Source organism: Bactrocera oleae, chromosome 3 (assembly GCF_042242935.1).
Source record: "Bactrocera oleae isolate idBacOlea1 chromosome 3, idBacOlea1, whole genome shotgun sequence".
In the NCBI taxonomy this organism is placed as follows: Eukaryota; Metazoa; Arthropoda; class Insecta; order Diptera; family Tephritidae; genus Bactrocera; species Bactrocera oleae.
Window position 1 is genome coordinate 20,592,235 of NC_091537.1, and position 17,942 is coordinate 20,610,176.

General features: G+C 36.5%; 1 protein-coding gene across 7 annotated transcripts in view; it reads left to right on the forward strand.

Moving 5' to 3' along the window:
* Positions 1 to 17,942, forward strand: part of LOC106623627 (CUGBP Elav-like family member 2) — a 152,621-nt gene that overhangs the window by 129,831 nt on the left and 4,848 nt on the right. For all 7 annotated transcript variants that reach the window (XM_070106207.1, XM_036366783.2, XM_036366784.2 and 4 more), the window contains 2 exons: positions 4,597 to 4,775; positions 11,704 to 12,211. In XM_070106207.1, coding sequence (XP_069962308.1) covers positions 4,597 to 4,775; positions 11,704 to 12,211 — 687 coding nt within the window. The remainder of the gene's footprint in view (positions 1 to 4,596; positions 4,776 to 11,703; positions 12,212 to 17,942) is intronic.

Sequence of the window (17,942 nt, forward strand, 5' to 3'; positions counted from 1 at the left end):
CGAAACTTGCAACACAAACGCAATTTCAGTTGCGAATTCTAACTGTAAGCTCTCAAGTGTGACCGCCATTGCAATTTGTAACGCTGGATATGGTTCGGTGTCACTCGAAACACTAATACATACATTGATATATATATATATATATATTTATATAAACACACATGCACACATACATTCTCAAATAGATTGGTACACGCATTCTGCGCACTTTTGTATTGCCTTTTCCTGCAAAAGTTGTACGTAAATAAACTCGCATGCAATTCTTTTATCTCAGCAGCGGAAGTGATTGGAAATTGTTTCGTTTTGCAGCTGAAAAGTTTACTTTTTCACTTTGTCAACTTGCAACAAGCGCCCCCCTCGACCTATATATCACGCCACTGAGTGCCACCTTATAGTTTGCACAAACTTAAATTTTCCTTCAACGCTTTAGTGGGACTATGGTATATGTGTATGTATATATATTTGTGTGTGTTTGTGTATATATAGTATATGCGTGCGCTTGTGGCTTGCTGTAGAGCAGCTTGTTTGTTTATAAAATACGACTGACGCTTATTCTCACACAAATTTGTGCACTCGGTCGTTTCTTTCTTTCTTTCTCAATTTCTTATTGCTTAGTTTTTCGTTCAACAACTTACTGCTTTCTTAGCGCACACAATTTATTTGAGGTTAGTTTTCGGACGTGTGTCACTTGTGCTGCCGCCAACCCGCCCGCTGTGCTTGTAATCATGCAAAAATTGTTGTGGAAATAAAATTTATTTTCATTGCGAGTGTCGTCTACGACCACTTCGTTTGGCACTCTGTGTTTGTTTGCGTGTGTGTGTGCAGTTGCATAAACCGTTAGTCCTACACGTTCTTGGATTATTGGGTAAATTTTTCTTATTGAAGTGTTTGTTAACGAGTAGTATTGCCAATGCACTTTGGCTTAAGAGCGCGCAACTTGCAACACTGCTTTGTTGTTGCATCGTTGTTGTGCAACTAACGAAAGTAAGTTGCAGCGTGATAATGCGAAAGTTTCGAGAATTTATACCATTTTGCACTAACACAATGAAGCGAAGCTGGAGCAAGACTTTAAGTTGCATAATTAAATGACTGGCGTATATAAAGATTTAGGGCAAATATTGATGCTTGGTGTCCTTATTGTACGAGTAGATTGTATAGCTGATATTTTGGTTCTTTGCTTTATACAATCTTCTTGAATATATATTATGTATTACAATATAATCTAGATAGACGATAGATGCTTTGGTGTTAATATTTGAAGCAGTAAAGATATAGTATATATATACAAGTATTCTATATAAAGTGTATACCCAGCTAGTTATCAATTACTTTAAAACTAGTACGAATCACAAGCTAAACTAGTCACCCTATTGACTTATTTCATATATGAATTTTACTTTTTTTAGGGTCAACATTCCAGTTGAGTTGTTAATTGTCAGTTTTTCCTCAGAAAAATACTTATTTCATACAGAAAAATATATAACGGTCAAGTTTCACCACTTCTCCAGTATTGAAATTGTTTTATGAATTTTGATCATAACTTCCGAATTTTCACTTTCTTTATAGAAATACCGATATGCCTTTTCTGAAAAAATAAACTTTCGAAAAAATTGCTTTGCTTTCTTTCTTTCCATGTTCGAGCTCATCAATGCAACTAGTCTTTCGCGCTCCAACAATTTCCAAACAATTGGTACGATTTCGCACTTTCTTTGACTAGTTCGATATCAGACTGGTCTTTGTCTAGTTCTAAACGTGTAGTTTTTCCTTAAACTCCCTCCTTTTGAATGCATTTGAGGAAAGCGATCGCCAAGTTTATACATATAGTCATATTGAGATATATATAATTGATACTCTGTACTCAAAACAACCAGTTATCAATTACTATGCAACTAGTATGTACCAAAATCCTAACTAGTCAGCTGTCAACTGTCTCTTTCTATACAATCAATTAGTTAGTTTTTTGACAGCCGATGCCTAACGAGTTGCCAACTGTAAATTTTTCTTCAAAAATATGTCAGTTTCATACTAGTTTAAAAAAAAACCTAACTTTTTACTTTTACTTATACCCTCAGAAACAAATTTTGATTCGAGTTCTCAGAAATTCTGCCTGATTCGCTAACACAACTAGGCGCCCTTTTAGAAGTAACTTTCCAAAAAATTTATATAATTTTGGTAATTTTCTAAATGTTTATATTTCGTTACTAGTTAGTTGTCTATTACAGTTCCTCTAGTGGTTTCGACGAACTTTTTGAGGCATGTGTCTAGGAGTCTTGGAATTTGTACTGGGAAGACCACCTTTTCAAGTTATAAAACATCTCTAAAGTACCTGGAAAGCGACAATGGTCCCTAAAGAGGACATTACTATAATTTCGGAATATAATTTGTTGGATTTTTCTATTCTTAAATGTTTTCGTGATGTATCCTGCAATTTGACACGAAAGACACCCCTTTCGGCTTAAAAATTTCTCTAAGAAAGAATTTTAAGGTATTGTCTGAAGAGGGATATACCGACGTTAATAAACAATTTTTCGCAAGTTTAGAACATGATTTGTCGGAAATTGAGAACTTTACCTACCGGTTAAGAGGATCTTACTCAAATTACTCGACTCTACACAAATGATTGGTTAACGGTTTACAATTTATGGAGAGGGACTCCGCCGTTAAAAAATACTTTTCATTAATCTTCGAATACGAATTGCAGAAGTTTGAGACCCATACTATCCGATTGAAAGACTCTAACTCAATGTACTTAGTCTGACGAATCTCTACTCTAAGAAAATTACTGACCGAGTTTTTATTTAAACAAAAAATATACAAAAGAGGCTGAAAATGCATAAACATATTTACAGCTTTAATTAAAGTTTAAAAGACATTTTTTTTGTATATTTAGATATTCGAATTGACGGGCCTCTCATTGAAGTTCTTAAATCTATCGAAAACACTAATGAATTTTAAAGCTTTTTTTCAAGAGGGGTAAAAAAATGTGTAAGAAAATCTTTTTGTTGCTTTAGAATGCGAATTTTCAGCGTTCGAGATATAAAACATTCGATTAAAAGACGCTCACTAAGTTTGATTGACTGTGGTGGTTGCCAAATTTCTCAAAATTACCAGATTTTAAATTATGGATAATATACAAAATTATATGAAAATAGTAATTGCACTCATTAGCGTTATTTAATAAATGATTTGAAAGTAACTTGAAGCACGCACAGCACTTATTCACTCACAAACACTACCACCTATATATAAATATGTAACTATATAAGTGCCAATAGCTTCAAAAGTCAAACTCACCAGTCACCAGCATATTCGATACAACGGCTGCCACGGCCACAGGTTCTCAAGCGCTGCGCGTACTCGTGCGGAAGTTGAAGCGTGCCGTCGACAACGTTGTAACGGCTTGCCGGTTTTACGTAGCATATGCGCAGGCGGACTAGCATTTGGTAGTCATATTGCTGTTAATGTCGGTGGAATAATTGCGTATAAAGCGCTGTAGGTGAGCTTTCACCACTTGCCTTACATGCAACATTGCCCCGCAACCACTTCACCTGAGCGCATTCGGTTATTTATTTGTGTATGTAAGTATGTTTGTGTGTGCTTTGGTAATTTTAGTAATGAACACTTGGTTTTGGGAGCGCAGCTGGTATGCGCGCGTCAACTACTCATAAATACTCGTAAATATGGCTTTCATGTGCATTCATTATTGTTGCAATTATGGTGAAACAACTTTTCTGCGGTTTATGCGCGGTGAATACTTTTTTAATATTTATTATGACTTTTTTGTTTTTTATTTTATTTTTGATACCCTGAACAAAGTTTTCCTCAATGTTTGTAACACCCAGAAGAAAACGTTGGTATAAAGTATGTAAACGATCAGCGCGACGAGCTGAGATTTTTGAGATATCAATCTGAAATTTTGTACACAAGCTTTTTTCTTCAAGGAGCTACTTATTTGTCACAATTGTTGATGTCGGACTGCTATAGCATATAGTTGCCATACAACTTGAACGATCGGAAGCAAGTGCTAGTATGGAAAACTTATTCATTTAATGACATATCTTCAAGAAATTTGGCGTGGATTATTGTCTAAGGCAACGATACAATCTCAGACGAAATTGTTTGGATCGGACGACTATAGCATATAGCTGCCATACGAACTGACTGATCAAAAGCAAGTTTTTGGAATCTTTTGTTTTTGTGCAGGGTTTTATAGCTTCGGTGCAGTCGAAGTTAATGTGCTTTCTTTATTTTTGTTTTTCTTTTTTATTTAAATTTTTTTTATGTTTTTGTGCATGCTTACACAGGCTAACCCTACATCAGCGTCCGTCAACCACTTCCCGAAGCAAATTATTTTTGTAGTTTGTTTAAAATTCATTTTTCGTGAGTGTATGTGTGTGTTTGCGTTTGTAATTTGCACATTATGTGCTTATATTCGGCCATATGAAAGCATAAGTATATAATTTATACTAGTACATATGTATGTTGGTACATGTAGCGTGCTTTTTGGAGTTGCAGCCTCCGTTACAGCAATAGTTTTAACCGTTTCTTTTTTGTGCAGAGCTTTTCAACATTCCGCTTTTGTTTTTCTTATTTCAGAGCGTAAACTTTTCGTTGGCATGCTGAATAAAAAGTATAATGAGGCCGATGTGAGGCAGCTGTTCACGGGCCATGGCACCATCGAGGAGTGTACGGTGTTGCGCGACCAAAATGGGCAGAGCAAAGGTTGCGCTTTTGTGACGTTTGCAACGAAGCACAATGCCATTGGAGCGATTAAGGTAAGTACGTGTGTATTTTTATGTGTTTGTGTATGTGTGTGTGTGTGTGCGAATGGTTGAACAAGTGAGTGTTGCGCAGTTGCCCGGCACCACTTGCCGCTTACCACTTGTGGTGGCACCGCAACGATCAACGATGCGCATCAGTAGAACGCGATTTGGTTATGGCGCAAAAATTTTTAAATACCCTTGTACTTGTACTTGCGTGTGTGTGTCTATGTGTTTACATGTATTTCTAGTGGTCTCCGAGAACTTTCAAATCCTTAATCTTTGCTACGTACTTGCCACTTCGAAGCCAACGCCGGAAACTGCTGGTTTTCGTCTTAAAGATTTCGTGCTCGAGCTTTGCTGCAACTTCTACGCGCTTTGTTTTGCGCAATTCTCATAATGCGCCCACTTACTCTGCCACATCCCTACGGAAACACCACAATGCCGCCGACGGCAACAGACTGTCGCACATCTCAGCCACCATCTCGATTGGTCCACACACCATCCTCTACCACGTCAGCACATGTGGTGGGCGCATGAATGTATGAGGTAAATGACCCAAGAAAATAAAAGTTAAATGCTGAGCACCCAGCAAAACCGCTTAAATAAAATGCATGTAGTACTTGCCACCAACAACGACTTATGCGTGACGCTCAGTGTGTGGCACTTGACAAATTGGCGACGGTATCATTTTGGCTGAAATGCAGTGGCTGTGGCAATAGCAATAAAACAACAACTACTTCAATCACACACAATGCAGCTCAACTGCAACGGGATATCATGAAACAACAAGTTAAATAAAACAAGTAGGGAGGGGCTAAGTGCGTGTGCACCAACATTGATTTTATATTCTCTGAATTTGTACGAGTCAAAAGCGTGAAAATTTTTTCAGCTATTCTTTGCTCGTTATTCGACGAAATATTGATTTGGTTCGAATCCAACAGAAAGTTGACACTCACTATATTGGGTATGTAGTGGTTAGTGAAACATACATAAATACCAAGTTCTTTAATCTAGAGCATCAAAGAACAATATGCTAGAGATAACAAGCCTTAAATAAGGTCAATTAAATATCACATATATTTATCGATATGAAATATATATAGTCAACCTTTAGGACAAAAAGTACTATATTAGATATATGGGGACTGACGCCACTCACTGACCGATTTGACGCATTTTTGGAACCAAATAATACTCACTGATATGGAATATATATAATCAACCAAGATGTCTAAAATTGCTATATTGGATAATACAGGGGATTGGGTTATTCAGAGACCGATTTCACTAAATTTTGGCACCAAGCATGTCGAAGATAAAACTTTCATTTAATTGTGCTAAGATATTGACCAATATGAACCGCCCAAAGTCAACCGGATTTTCTGAATCATTAAAAGGGGTATATACCGATAGGGGAAGTAATTGGCCGATTATATCAAAGTTTTACACTGGAGCCCAGCCTTACTAAGAAAATATGACATTTGATTGAAATATCTTACGAATTAACGAACTATTTAGATATATTTTAAATCCTGGCCACTAAGGTCCATATATTTGGTATTACTGGCATAAAAAGTTATTGTTTGATTTCGCCCAAAAGTTGATACTCACTAAAAATAAATTTTAGGTTACATTTAAATATCTTTTTACAGCTCGATTTATCCGTTGTTAAGCAAAAGATTCGAATGGAATTTTTAATGGAAATTAAGCGTGGTTGTAGTCTGATTTCAGCCATTTTCAAATTGTAACATATGGCTGCCAGGAGAATATAAACCTAAAGTACTTTAGTTGCCTAACAATTTAATGTTTCATGCTTTTTCCGTTTTTCTGTATAATTTTTTTGTTTCAGTACTCACTTTTATATGGGAGGTGGGTTTCACACAGAGAAATGTTCCCGCTCTGGTCGGTATAGCCTTCCTACTTTGGGAGATGTGCAGAATAAACCTTCCAGGGGCGAGACCACGCCCACTTTTCAACAAATTTGAAGCCAAGGAAATAATTTTTCACTTTGATGCTTCACACCAAACTTGAGAATTTTAGTTCGACTTCTGGCGACGGACTGGCAGCCACCTGGAATTCAACTCCTCTCGTCATTTTGATCATTTTGATACATACAACTCCAAATATATCTCTATTTGTTTTAGGTATTAAAATCAACCGTTTAGTGAAAAAACTTATATACTTTGTGCAACATGTTGCGAGAGTATAAATATTCAGGCCTGTGAATTGCAAAACCTTCCCAGATTTTAGCAATTCCTGGTAATATATCTGGAAAATATGAACGCAAAGTTTCATAGTTTTCTTTCAGATCCTTCGGCACAACTAAACTTAAAATTTCAAAGCATCTGACGACAAGCCTTTCCCATTTGCAACGTTGCAACTATACGGGCGCATAAGCTACTACAGCACAGATCAATAAATTCCGCTGATTACATCTGGCAACATTACATTGTTAAATCGCTGCGGCAAGAACAAAAGCTGCAGCAACATGTATAGCAAGCAATGTCAAAATCATACGTTGTTGCATGGCGCAAACCATGCCACGTACCGCATGCCATATGCACTGCATGCAATCCATCGCAACGACCGCACTCCCCTAATCATGCAGCCAGCGCACATTTATCCTTAAATATATATATGTATGTAAATATAAATATATGTGTATATATTCTTGTATACATGTGTGGCATATAAAAAATAAGCCCTTTTGATCGGCTGTGCGGCAAGCGGAAGGCCTCGCCTGCGACGACGTCGTCAACAGCATCAAGCGCGCGCTCGGCAATGGCGCACTACAAGAAAATAAATTGCAACGGATAAGCATTACACATAAATATTAAATGCAACGTGAAGTAGAATGCAACTAGGATGCAAGCACTCCGGCCACGGCAACTATAAACAGTTAAAATTGTAGCTTGTTGGTATTTTTTGTAGTTGTGTGTGGGTTGGTGTTGGCCTTCCCCGCCCCGACGCTGTCACAATCCTGCGACGTCTTTGGCTCCCGCCACCTCCGCTCAACTCCGCGCTGCAACACAATAATGTTTTACTCCACGGCGCAACTGAGTTGTGGCATGTTTCGCTCCTTATTTTCTATGCTTACAACTTTTCACGCGAATTTTTAAATTTATAGCGCAAATGTGTTGCACGTTTCGTGCCGGCGGAAAAAAATTGCTTGCTCATATCGATTTTATGTATTTACGCCTATGCATGTCTGTATGTGTGTGTGTGCGCGTTTGTCTCTATTTGCACTTGAGTACACATGTCTGTTGCATCTCCGCCAATGGCAAGAAATTATAAAGCGCATATAATACAAATGTGGCATCATTTTTGCCTTCCATGGCCGCTTTCCGCTTGACACTTGCCTTCAAATCATATAAATCGGGTAAACATACACACATAAGCATTTGTAGATAATGCAGTTTTGTGTTCTTTAAGTCGCAATGACATAAGAGAGATCCAATATTTGAGCAAAATTTTGCAAACTTCGTTGGTTTAACCTATTAGGAATTAAATTCCAGTCTTACTTCTTTAACTAGCAGCTTCAGAAGTGCTATTTCGTTTCAGAAAATTTGAAATATCAGCCGATTACAATTCACCACTTCTTCCCCATTACGTATGCTTTCTTATTGAAAAATTAAAGTGCGGTCGCAACAACGTAATTATTCATTCCATTTCAATAGAAGAGATAGAGATTCACTCAATACTTCACTAAAGTGATCAAATTCCAAATTCTCCTTTTTTAATTCAATTTTTGCAGTAAATTTATATATAAAATTCTTTCCACAGTTGGACGAACAACTAACTACCGTTTGAGAGCTAACCGAAGGGTACCTGAACGTGGTATCCAACTTGGCTAATAGTAGCGGCTTAGCCGTCGACCCAGCAAAACTGAAAGGGTTTTACCTCCACTTCTTTTTCTGCCCTTATTCGGAGGCTTAAACGTCCAACCTGTTGATTAGGTGAAATACCATCATAGAAAACTTTCATGGAGGCCAAATATTGAGAACAGAGTACGGAAAGCATAGGTGGCTTTATATTGCTGCAGATGAGCTATAAGGGAGAAGAAGTGGAGGCCCTTACCACAGGTAGTGTTTTGGCTCTGCAAAACCGTAGTCAAGTCAATAATGTTTTATGGTGTTTTCGTCTTGGGGAGGCCGATCAAAAGGCTATACTCGTCAAGAAGCTAGAACGTGTGCAAAGAGCTGCTCCCATCAGTCCCTGAAAACTTCGACCGCTGCATCGCAGAGCTCTATGTGAATCGTAGCCTTAGGCTACCGGACCAGGGTACTATTTTTTCAGGCAAAAGTTGCTGTTAGACGTGCTGCTCCAAAGTGCAGTCTCTTTCAGGGAGGTAAGCAGAGCGGCTGTATTAGCGCTAAACTGGCTAAATATGCGCTCAAGGTTAATCAAAGATTGTCTGTCCCCACTAAAAACAGTATTAAACTACTTCATTATCAGACTAATTTGGGTGCGTAGTCAAAGCGGAATCGCTGGTAACTACAATACCGATGAGCTAGCAAGAAAGGGCAGCCCCCTCGCTTGTACCGGAGTGGAACGGAGGACTCCGTTTTCATCTTGCATACTAGCACTGGACTTATGTACCTAGCATGCGCTTAGCAGATCTACTGATCTAATAGTCAGCAAAGTTCATCATGCCGCAATCGTAGTATTATTCTGAAGGTTATATGCGGTTAGGCTAAAAATCTTAACGGACGCTATTTGTCAATGTTGTATAGGAGAGAAATATTTAGACACTCTCTCCTTCATTGTCTAGCTGTTTCAAGAATTAAGCCGAAACATCACGACAGTCTTACCTTCAACGAACTAGCAGAAATGGTTGGAAACTGACAACCTAAAATCTTTGCATATATGTACAACTTCCTTCAAACTATTTAAAGCAATTTCTCTGCTTAAACAGAACGACTTGAATACAAATTTTCGAATCTACATATATATAGAAGAAAGCAATTATAATTACAACCCCATTGTTGCATAAATAATTTGTTCACATAATTCCATACAAAATTATTCCGCAACCCTTAAAATTTTCAAATACAGTACAGCCTCCCTCATTAGAATAAATATGTATGCAAATAGTTATGTATACAAGTATATGTAAAATGTATGTCCCTTAATGTCCATCTGCAGCGGAAGTTTGTGATTTTACTTCATTTCCCATGTACTAATAGTTGACCTCTTCCGCTGTTCTTGTAAATGCGTGTATGTTTGTGCAAATACCTATGAATTCGAGTGCAAGCTGGGGCATACTCCAGCCTAGGTATAGCCATACATATCATACATATATATGTACCACTAACTTCGTGAAGCCTCACACGATTGCATGGCAAATATTCTGGGTACGAGTATACAACAAGCTCTGGTGTTGGTGCAATTAATCATCTTGACAGTTACTGCAAAAATATAACCGCGACTTATTGCAAAAAGATACGGAAATTTCTAAAGTACGATAAAGAATAACCTAGAAATACATAGTATATAGGAATAGAAATAGAAATGATAGTGGAAATGAAACTCTCAAGGGTTTGAAATTCATATTGAATTTACGAGAAGTTTGCTTCAAGTTTGCTTTGAAGAAATTGAAAGCAAGAAAAACTAAAAAACTTCAAGGAAATGTAGTTCAACATTTAATTTTTTATGAAGATGAATCGATTATTAGTGGATAGTTAAAGATGTTACTTATGTAGGTAAATATATAGTTTTTTTTATGTGGATTAGGGGTACTCTCATTCACTCTTTTAGGCCCCGAAGGGTTGTGTATCTTAATCTCACTGTGACTTAGTTCTGGATTAAGGGTTAGATCAGTACAATATTTTAAAAATAACGAAATTTCTCTACCTTAAAGTACACTCAACGTGCTCTTCTCGAAACTGCATTTTTCAAATCAGACAACGAGAGTACTCAGAGACTATCACACATATCACATTGAAATCTTTAGCTATATCTTCTCAGTAAGGTTTTTGATGATCTACTTATCGTCTGTCCGAACCACATAAGACCACATAGACCAAATAAAATTTACGGTAATGCAAATTCTTAAAATTTAATGCATAATTTTAACAACAAATTATTTTATTACATCGCAAGAAGCGCAGGACCACTAAGTTGGGTTGAGCAGAAAAATCTTATTTAATAACTTACGAAAAATATTGAAATCTTTTTTATCTTCGGCTTTTTTGTCAAGGAGATTAATTCCATATTTGCCATTTCGCACCAGAAATTAATGAAAATATACATTTGATTACTTTGGAGTCGTTAAACTTCCCGCAAACATGAAATAACTGCAAATATTATGTACTTTGGAGTTTAAAGTAGTTTAAAAACACTGCCAAATGCTAAATACTTTTCTCTCTCTCTCATTACACAAAATATGCTTGCTTCAACTGCAAGTGGCAGCTACACACCGCGGTTGTAACATGATCTCTTTGCTTCCAAGTGTTTCGGGCTTGTTGCGGCGTGTTGCCGATTTCTAGCGCAGCCTGCAATAAACTCTCCGCACAGACAGTGTGCCGGCAGTGGTCTTTAATTACCGTCACCATAATTCCTGGCCACCACAGGCTTTGCTGCAGTATTGTCTTACATTACATGAGAGTAATTAGGAAAATTTCCTGCGCGTTAACCCGCCAGCAGTGGAGCAGTAACGTTTAAGACAATTTCTGCCCACCAAAGCAACATGCTCCACATAGTTTGAAATATGCATTTAAATACTCGAAATAGAGTGAACCCTTACGTAAGATACGCCAGCATTTAGCTTATGTCGTGACGTTAAATTAAAAACACATTTTCTCAGCACTTCGGAAATTAAATGTGGAAACTTTTTGCATTTAAACCGTATGCTCGTAAACGTTTAGTATTGCACACAAACATCTGTTTTAACACTCGACTACAACGAGATTTTCATGCACATTATTTTACGCCATTTCAGGCTCTGCATCAAAGCCGCACCATGGAGGGTTGTTCGGCGCCGCTCGTTGTCAAATTCGCCGACACACAAAAAGAGAAGGACCAAAAGAAAATGCAGCAGCTACAGGCGAGTCTTGTTGGTATTACCGCACTGACGACCCCATCTACCGGCAGCATCGCCGGTCTGGGTGCGACGCCTACCAACGGTCTTAGTCCGGCCTCGGGCGCCACCCTAGTGCCCAGCCCCCTCACGGCGGCCAGCGTGCGCTCAAATTCCTCAATGTCGGCAGCATTGGCGGCAGTGGCCGCTGCCCCACAACCCAACGCTGTCGCTAATCCTGCCTCCGCTTTGGTACCCACTTCGGCAGCGATCTCAGTGTCGCCATCGCTACTAACGGCCGCCGGCACAGCACCACAACAGGCATCGGCATATCTGACCACCACGGATGCCATGAACGCGTCGGCCGCACAGCTACACCTATTCCAGCAATTGCAGGCTTTCGGTCTACATCCAGCGCAGTATTTACAAGGTGAGTGACAAATGAGTAGCGTACAAAGCAAACAAGAATACTCTTAATAATAAGTAGGCGACGATGTGAAAGAGTTTCCCTTCGATCCGAATGCTGGCAAAGCGAAAGTGCGGCAAAGTGGAATGTTTGGCGGGAAGCTCAGTCACGTTGTTAGTCTTACATATACATACATAGGTTTTTTTTCCAAAATTCGTTAATTTTCATACTTCATTGATTGTCGAAGTTATGGAAGCGTTGTCTTCTCTCAAAATTTACAACATTCGCCCTACCGTTGTCTACTCCTTTCCCTCCAAGTTATGTCTATCAACTAGAAGAAACTAAATTATTTTTTGCACCCTTCTTGTATAGTTTATGTTGTTTATTATTTTTTGTTTGTGCCTTGATTATTTGTTTTAGTTGTTGTTGTTTCTCGTATGTCAGTCTATTAGAGCATATATATATTTACATGTGAATAACTCCTCAGCCTGCAAATGCAAGAGTATACAGTAATATATACAGATTTGCAAGCTCTCAATATATGTATATATGTATTTGTAATCACTTACATATGTATGTGTAGTGTGTACTGAACCGCCAACCATATGAAACAGCTGCAATTCATGTATCTGCCAAAAAGTAACAAGTCAGATGCCACAAGAGTGTAACAACAGTTTTATTTAATACCAAACTTTAATATTTTTTGCTGGTGATATTTTGACAGTCAACAATAAAAGTTTTGTTTCTGAATTTAAGTCAGCATAGCTATAATAAAGGGTTTTTTTTGCGGTACGGAATTTCATAGAAGCATAGCTGTCAAACCAGCTGTCAAACCAGCTGTCAAACCAGCTGTCAAATTAAACATATGGGTTTGACATTTATGTTTGATATAAGAAGTTTCAGATAATCGGGTCTTATCAAAAAGTAAGTCTAAGTCATGTTAGTGACATAATAAAAAAAATGTAAAAATTAAGCCGACAGGACGATTTTAAATTTTAATATGATGATGAATATAATAAACTTTATCACTTTTGAAAAGCAGTAAAGACAAACCATTCCATTTATTTGGCCGTAATTTATTTAAACAAAATTAATTTGACCTCTAAAAGAGACTTCTTTTCCTCTTCTTTCATTTATTTGGTGTAAAATATGAAAAAAATTCTACCTCGCTTACCTCAAAAGTTTTCCAGTTACGGTACAAATCTTTTTTTGAAGTCAGAGTTTTTTCACAAAATTCGCAAACACAAAAAATTCCAGAGTTATGTTATCGAATATTCATTTAACGCTAGCTTTTAGGAGAACGGTGCCACTTATTAGACTTTCATATCACAATGCTACCATCAGTATTTCAACCGGTTATCCAATACAATTGATTGTTTATTCTTCACAATTTCTAGCATAATTATCATTTTGGAACGCTCAACTTGGTATTCGTTTTAATGAGACCTTACTTAAATGCTAAATCAGCTCAGAACATCTTTATAGAATAGAATTCAATTGTGAGCTCCTTTAAACCTAGAAGTTGTAGATGAGACGATTTTATAAAGTAACGAACACTTTTAACCATCTTGATCTCCAGTATTCAAACAAACAACCAGTATAAAATTAATAAATTGATTTAATTTAATATCATATGTCTACAAATCGCTTTACTTAGCGAATTGTGGTCAAACACCTAATTGGTATAAAATAAATAAACTGATATAAAATAAAAATTATTATAATTAAATAATATATTTTTTTAACGATGTACATAGTAAATTACAGTAAAACCAATAACTGGTATAAAAATAAACTGGTATAAAAGTTTGCAACTGGTATAAATATATACAAGATTTTTTACCAATATATACGGTAAATTATTTTCGAATTAATAACTGGTGCAATATAATTAAACTGATATATATAAAGAAAAGATGTCTTCGAACCGCTATGCTTAAAAAAGCATGGTCAATCAAATAACCGCATTAATTAAGTATATAGGCAACTTTAATAAACCGAATATAAATCATTTATACCAGTTTAAAGACAACATAAGTTGTTGTTATTAATGAAAACACGTTTTGATAGCTAAAAGGCATTTCAAATTATTTTGGAAATTCCGGTTTGTTAAAAATTTAACAAATGTGATTATTAATATTTTTCATTCCAATTACAAAAAGTATTTAAAAAATCATATTTGTACTTGGGATACTTGGCGCACAGCGCGAATATCAAAACAGCTCGACTTTCGACAAAATCTCCGAGTGCTTTACAAGGATTAACAAAAACCAGCAGGCATTAACTTGTCCACACATACACATTACAATTATTAATGTATATGCTTAGTAAGTATGTACATGCTTTAAAGGACCGGAGCAAGTACATGTGCGCAAAAAATATAATGGACGGCACACTTGTAATCGGATTAAATGTGCAGGCACTGACTGGCAACCCTCACATACATCTCTGTGACGTGTCACTACAACAAAACTAATGCAGATATCTATATATGTATGTCAGCAAAAAACCGCATTTACATAAACACATATGTGCTTCAAATACATAATGCATTAAAGCCGCTTTGTTAAAATTCACTTAGAAGCATTTTTGGTGGGTCCATTACAACACCCGCCGGTGCTAAAAGATGACCCGCATAATGTTGATCATATGTGTATGTATGTATATATGCACTTACAACAACGCCAACCTGACAGTTACGTCAATCATTTAGAACCATATTTTCATTTTGGCCCCCTACAACAACATGGAACTAGGCAGTTTCAAGCAATTTTCTCCGCTTTGTTTGAGACGAACATTTACCGTACGAGAGAGGAAAGGCAACAACTGTGTTGAGTTTTGCTGATATGACTGTAGACATGTTAACAATTATATTTTGTGTTTGTATAAATTTTATTTTATTTATAATTGTACACTTAAATATACAAAAATATATATTCATATGTGTGAATGTGCAACAAAAATTATTTTCCTTTACTATTCATAAATATGAAGAGAATTATATGTATGCACTCATGTATTTATTTAGTAGGAGAGTTGCCCTTCAACCATAATGACACCAAACGTAAGACCGTAGGCCCCTGATAGCAGTGCAACTAACTTAAGTGCAAGCACAGACTAAGTATAAATGCTGAAAAGAACGTCCATTGTGTTTTGTACTCTTTCGCCATACTCTGTGCGAAAGCGCTTTGTAGGTGACTATTTGAATGTATAATATTTAAAATGTCAACAGCGTTGAGTGCTGCCTCGGCAGGACCTTTAAAATTTGAAAAATAAACTTGCAGCTTGACAGCAGAATGAAAGCTTTCAGGAAAGATAGTATGGGCCACATGGGAAGCAATAAAGCTGAGGAGTACTCATGGCAAACTGCTTACGTATTGGTTGTACTTCCGAAAGTCGAAATAGAAAATTTAAATAACATTTTGTTTTGTTCTATAAACAACAGAAAGCTCTTAGTATTCTTGTTATTGCACTAAATAGAATATCGTGTGCTTATTTAGTTTTAATTTTTGATGGACAACAGACAATAGAAATGTGACAGCTATTGTGCTAGAGCTCAAAATCTAAAAAACAAAAAAATAAAATATTTTGGTAGTCTCTTTCTAGTTAAACTGACGGTATTTAGCTAGGTTAGAGGTTATTAGGATGTTGAGACATATCCTTTGAATCCTATGTAAATATTTTCGAATATTTGTTGGAAGAGACATTTATATATATTTTTTGTTTTATTTCTATTATAATATTTAATTTTTTTCACACCTACCGAGGGTTTTGGTCTCTACTTTATAAATATAAATTTGTAAGACCTTTATGCGCATACGAGTCTTGTGATGGGTCGCTAGCACAACCTCGGTCCACAACACCCCATAAAAGCCTACGCTGAGACATTAACCAACTAATTCCAACTTTGTGTAATGCTAATCATGCCTCTACAGCGCTCACAGTTGAACTAAATAGAACTTCATTACTATCTTCAAAGAAAAAATTCAAATATCTACATCAAGCTGTCATTCCTTGATTTATCATCCTGACTTCGATCTCGTCTAGCTTCGTTTTCACGGCATCATATGCGCGATTTTCGGTTCTCATTGCAGTTGATGATGATAATTCATATATTTTCGTTAGAAAACAGTTCTGTGAAGTCTATAAACAGACTTGTTCCGCTGGATTGAGATATGGTACTGACCGTTTGTCAAAACATTCTGGATTATTACCATCAAAAAATTACCAAAAAATAATACGTTGATAACTCTTTACGTGCGCAACTGAAGCCGTGTGAACTAGGAGTATTAGGAATACCTGAAAATTTTACAGTAGATATCCTCCATTTTCTTATATCACTCATCGAAAAGAAATATAACAATATATTTGCGAACACTCATAACAAATATTTCCCCTAACTGTTGTTACACTCAGACTTTTGGCCAACACTTGGTAATTGAATGCAGCTCTATTAGAAAAAAAGTATACAGCTTTTTTCTCTAGTTTTGTGTATATGTATGTATGCATATGTGTGTAGTTAATTGCGGCGATTACAATTAAACCATAAGCCTTTTTTGCTTTGGTACGTTTTTTTGTTTTTGTTTTTTTGTTGGCGAATAATACTTACGAGGCTTGTTCGAAAAATAAGGTAAATTTAGAAATTCCGTACTGATATGCAGTATTACTGTTCGAAAACTCAGGAAAGACCAGGCACGTACAAAGGAAACTGTTTACATCATCAACAACTTATCTAATTATTTAACGGTGATTCTTCAAAACTATTTCCATAGTCCATATCTTAAACGGTTTCTAGGAGCTTACAGTACTCTGCAGTGTATCAAAACACTAATTCTAAACTAGCCCACAACCCTCCCATTAGGTCGCTTAAACTTTTAGTTCCAAATAAGCGTAGATCACGTCAATTTTTCCAGAACCATTCTCTTGTGAACTGAGAAAAGTAAAAAGCCGCTGGGAGTCAGATCCGGAGAATGCGATTAGTACGGAAACAATTTTTAATCGTTTTCGTCGATTTAGGACGAAGCGAGTCGATCGATTGTTAGCTTGGGCGACACCCATTTTGCGCACAGCTTTCGTAATTCCAAATTAAAAGAACTATATATTCAACAAGCTCCTCTCGAGGGTTCCGAATTTTTTAATTCAAAATTTCGATGTTGGGATTGAAAATTGAAAATCTAGTTTTTAATCCAAGAAAACGGTTAGTTGGATTATAATTTTTTTATTTAATCTATAATCCCGTATTTGGGATTTAAAATTCCTTTTTTTTCAATTCGGTATTATTCAATTATTTTTTGTTTTTTATGCATTATTTGCAACTCTGCTCCTCTTATATATTTAGAGTTTCAGAATTTGCCTTATTTTTTGAACGAACCTCGTAAAAATTTTCTTAATACATATGTATGTATATATTAAGTATATATTTGTCTAGATATGTACAATAGCTACTTTGCCATAGTAGCAGAGCAGTCTTCGCCACCACACTCGTGCTCATCGCCTGCCTCCGCCTACACGACCACCCACTCTTCGCGTTCTATCTCATTTCTCTCATGATTTCATTACTTTTAAAGCATAAATCTCTATTCTCAATGTCTCGCTACAATTAAAGCATGCAATTAAATTGAATTTTTTTTATGTATTATATAAGTGCATACATACATACTTGTGTATTATTTATTAACTCTGACCCGCTGTAGTGGTTTCACAATGCAATTCGCTGACTTAAACGCTAATACAATAATGACATTAATTAATGCAC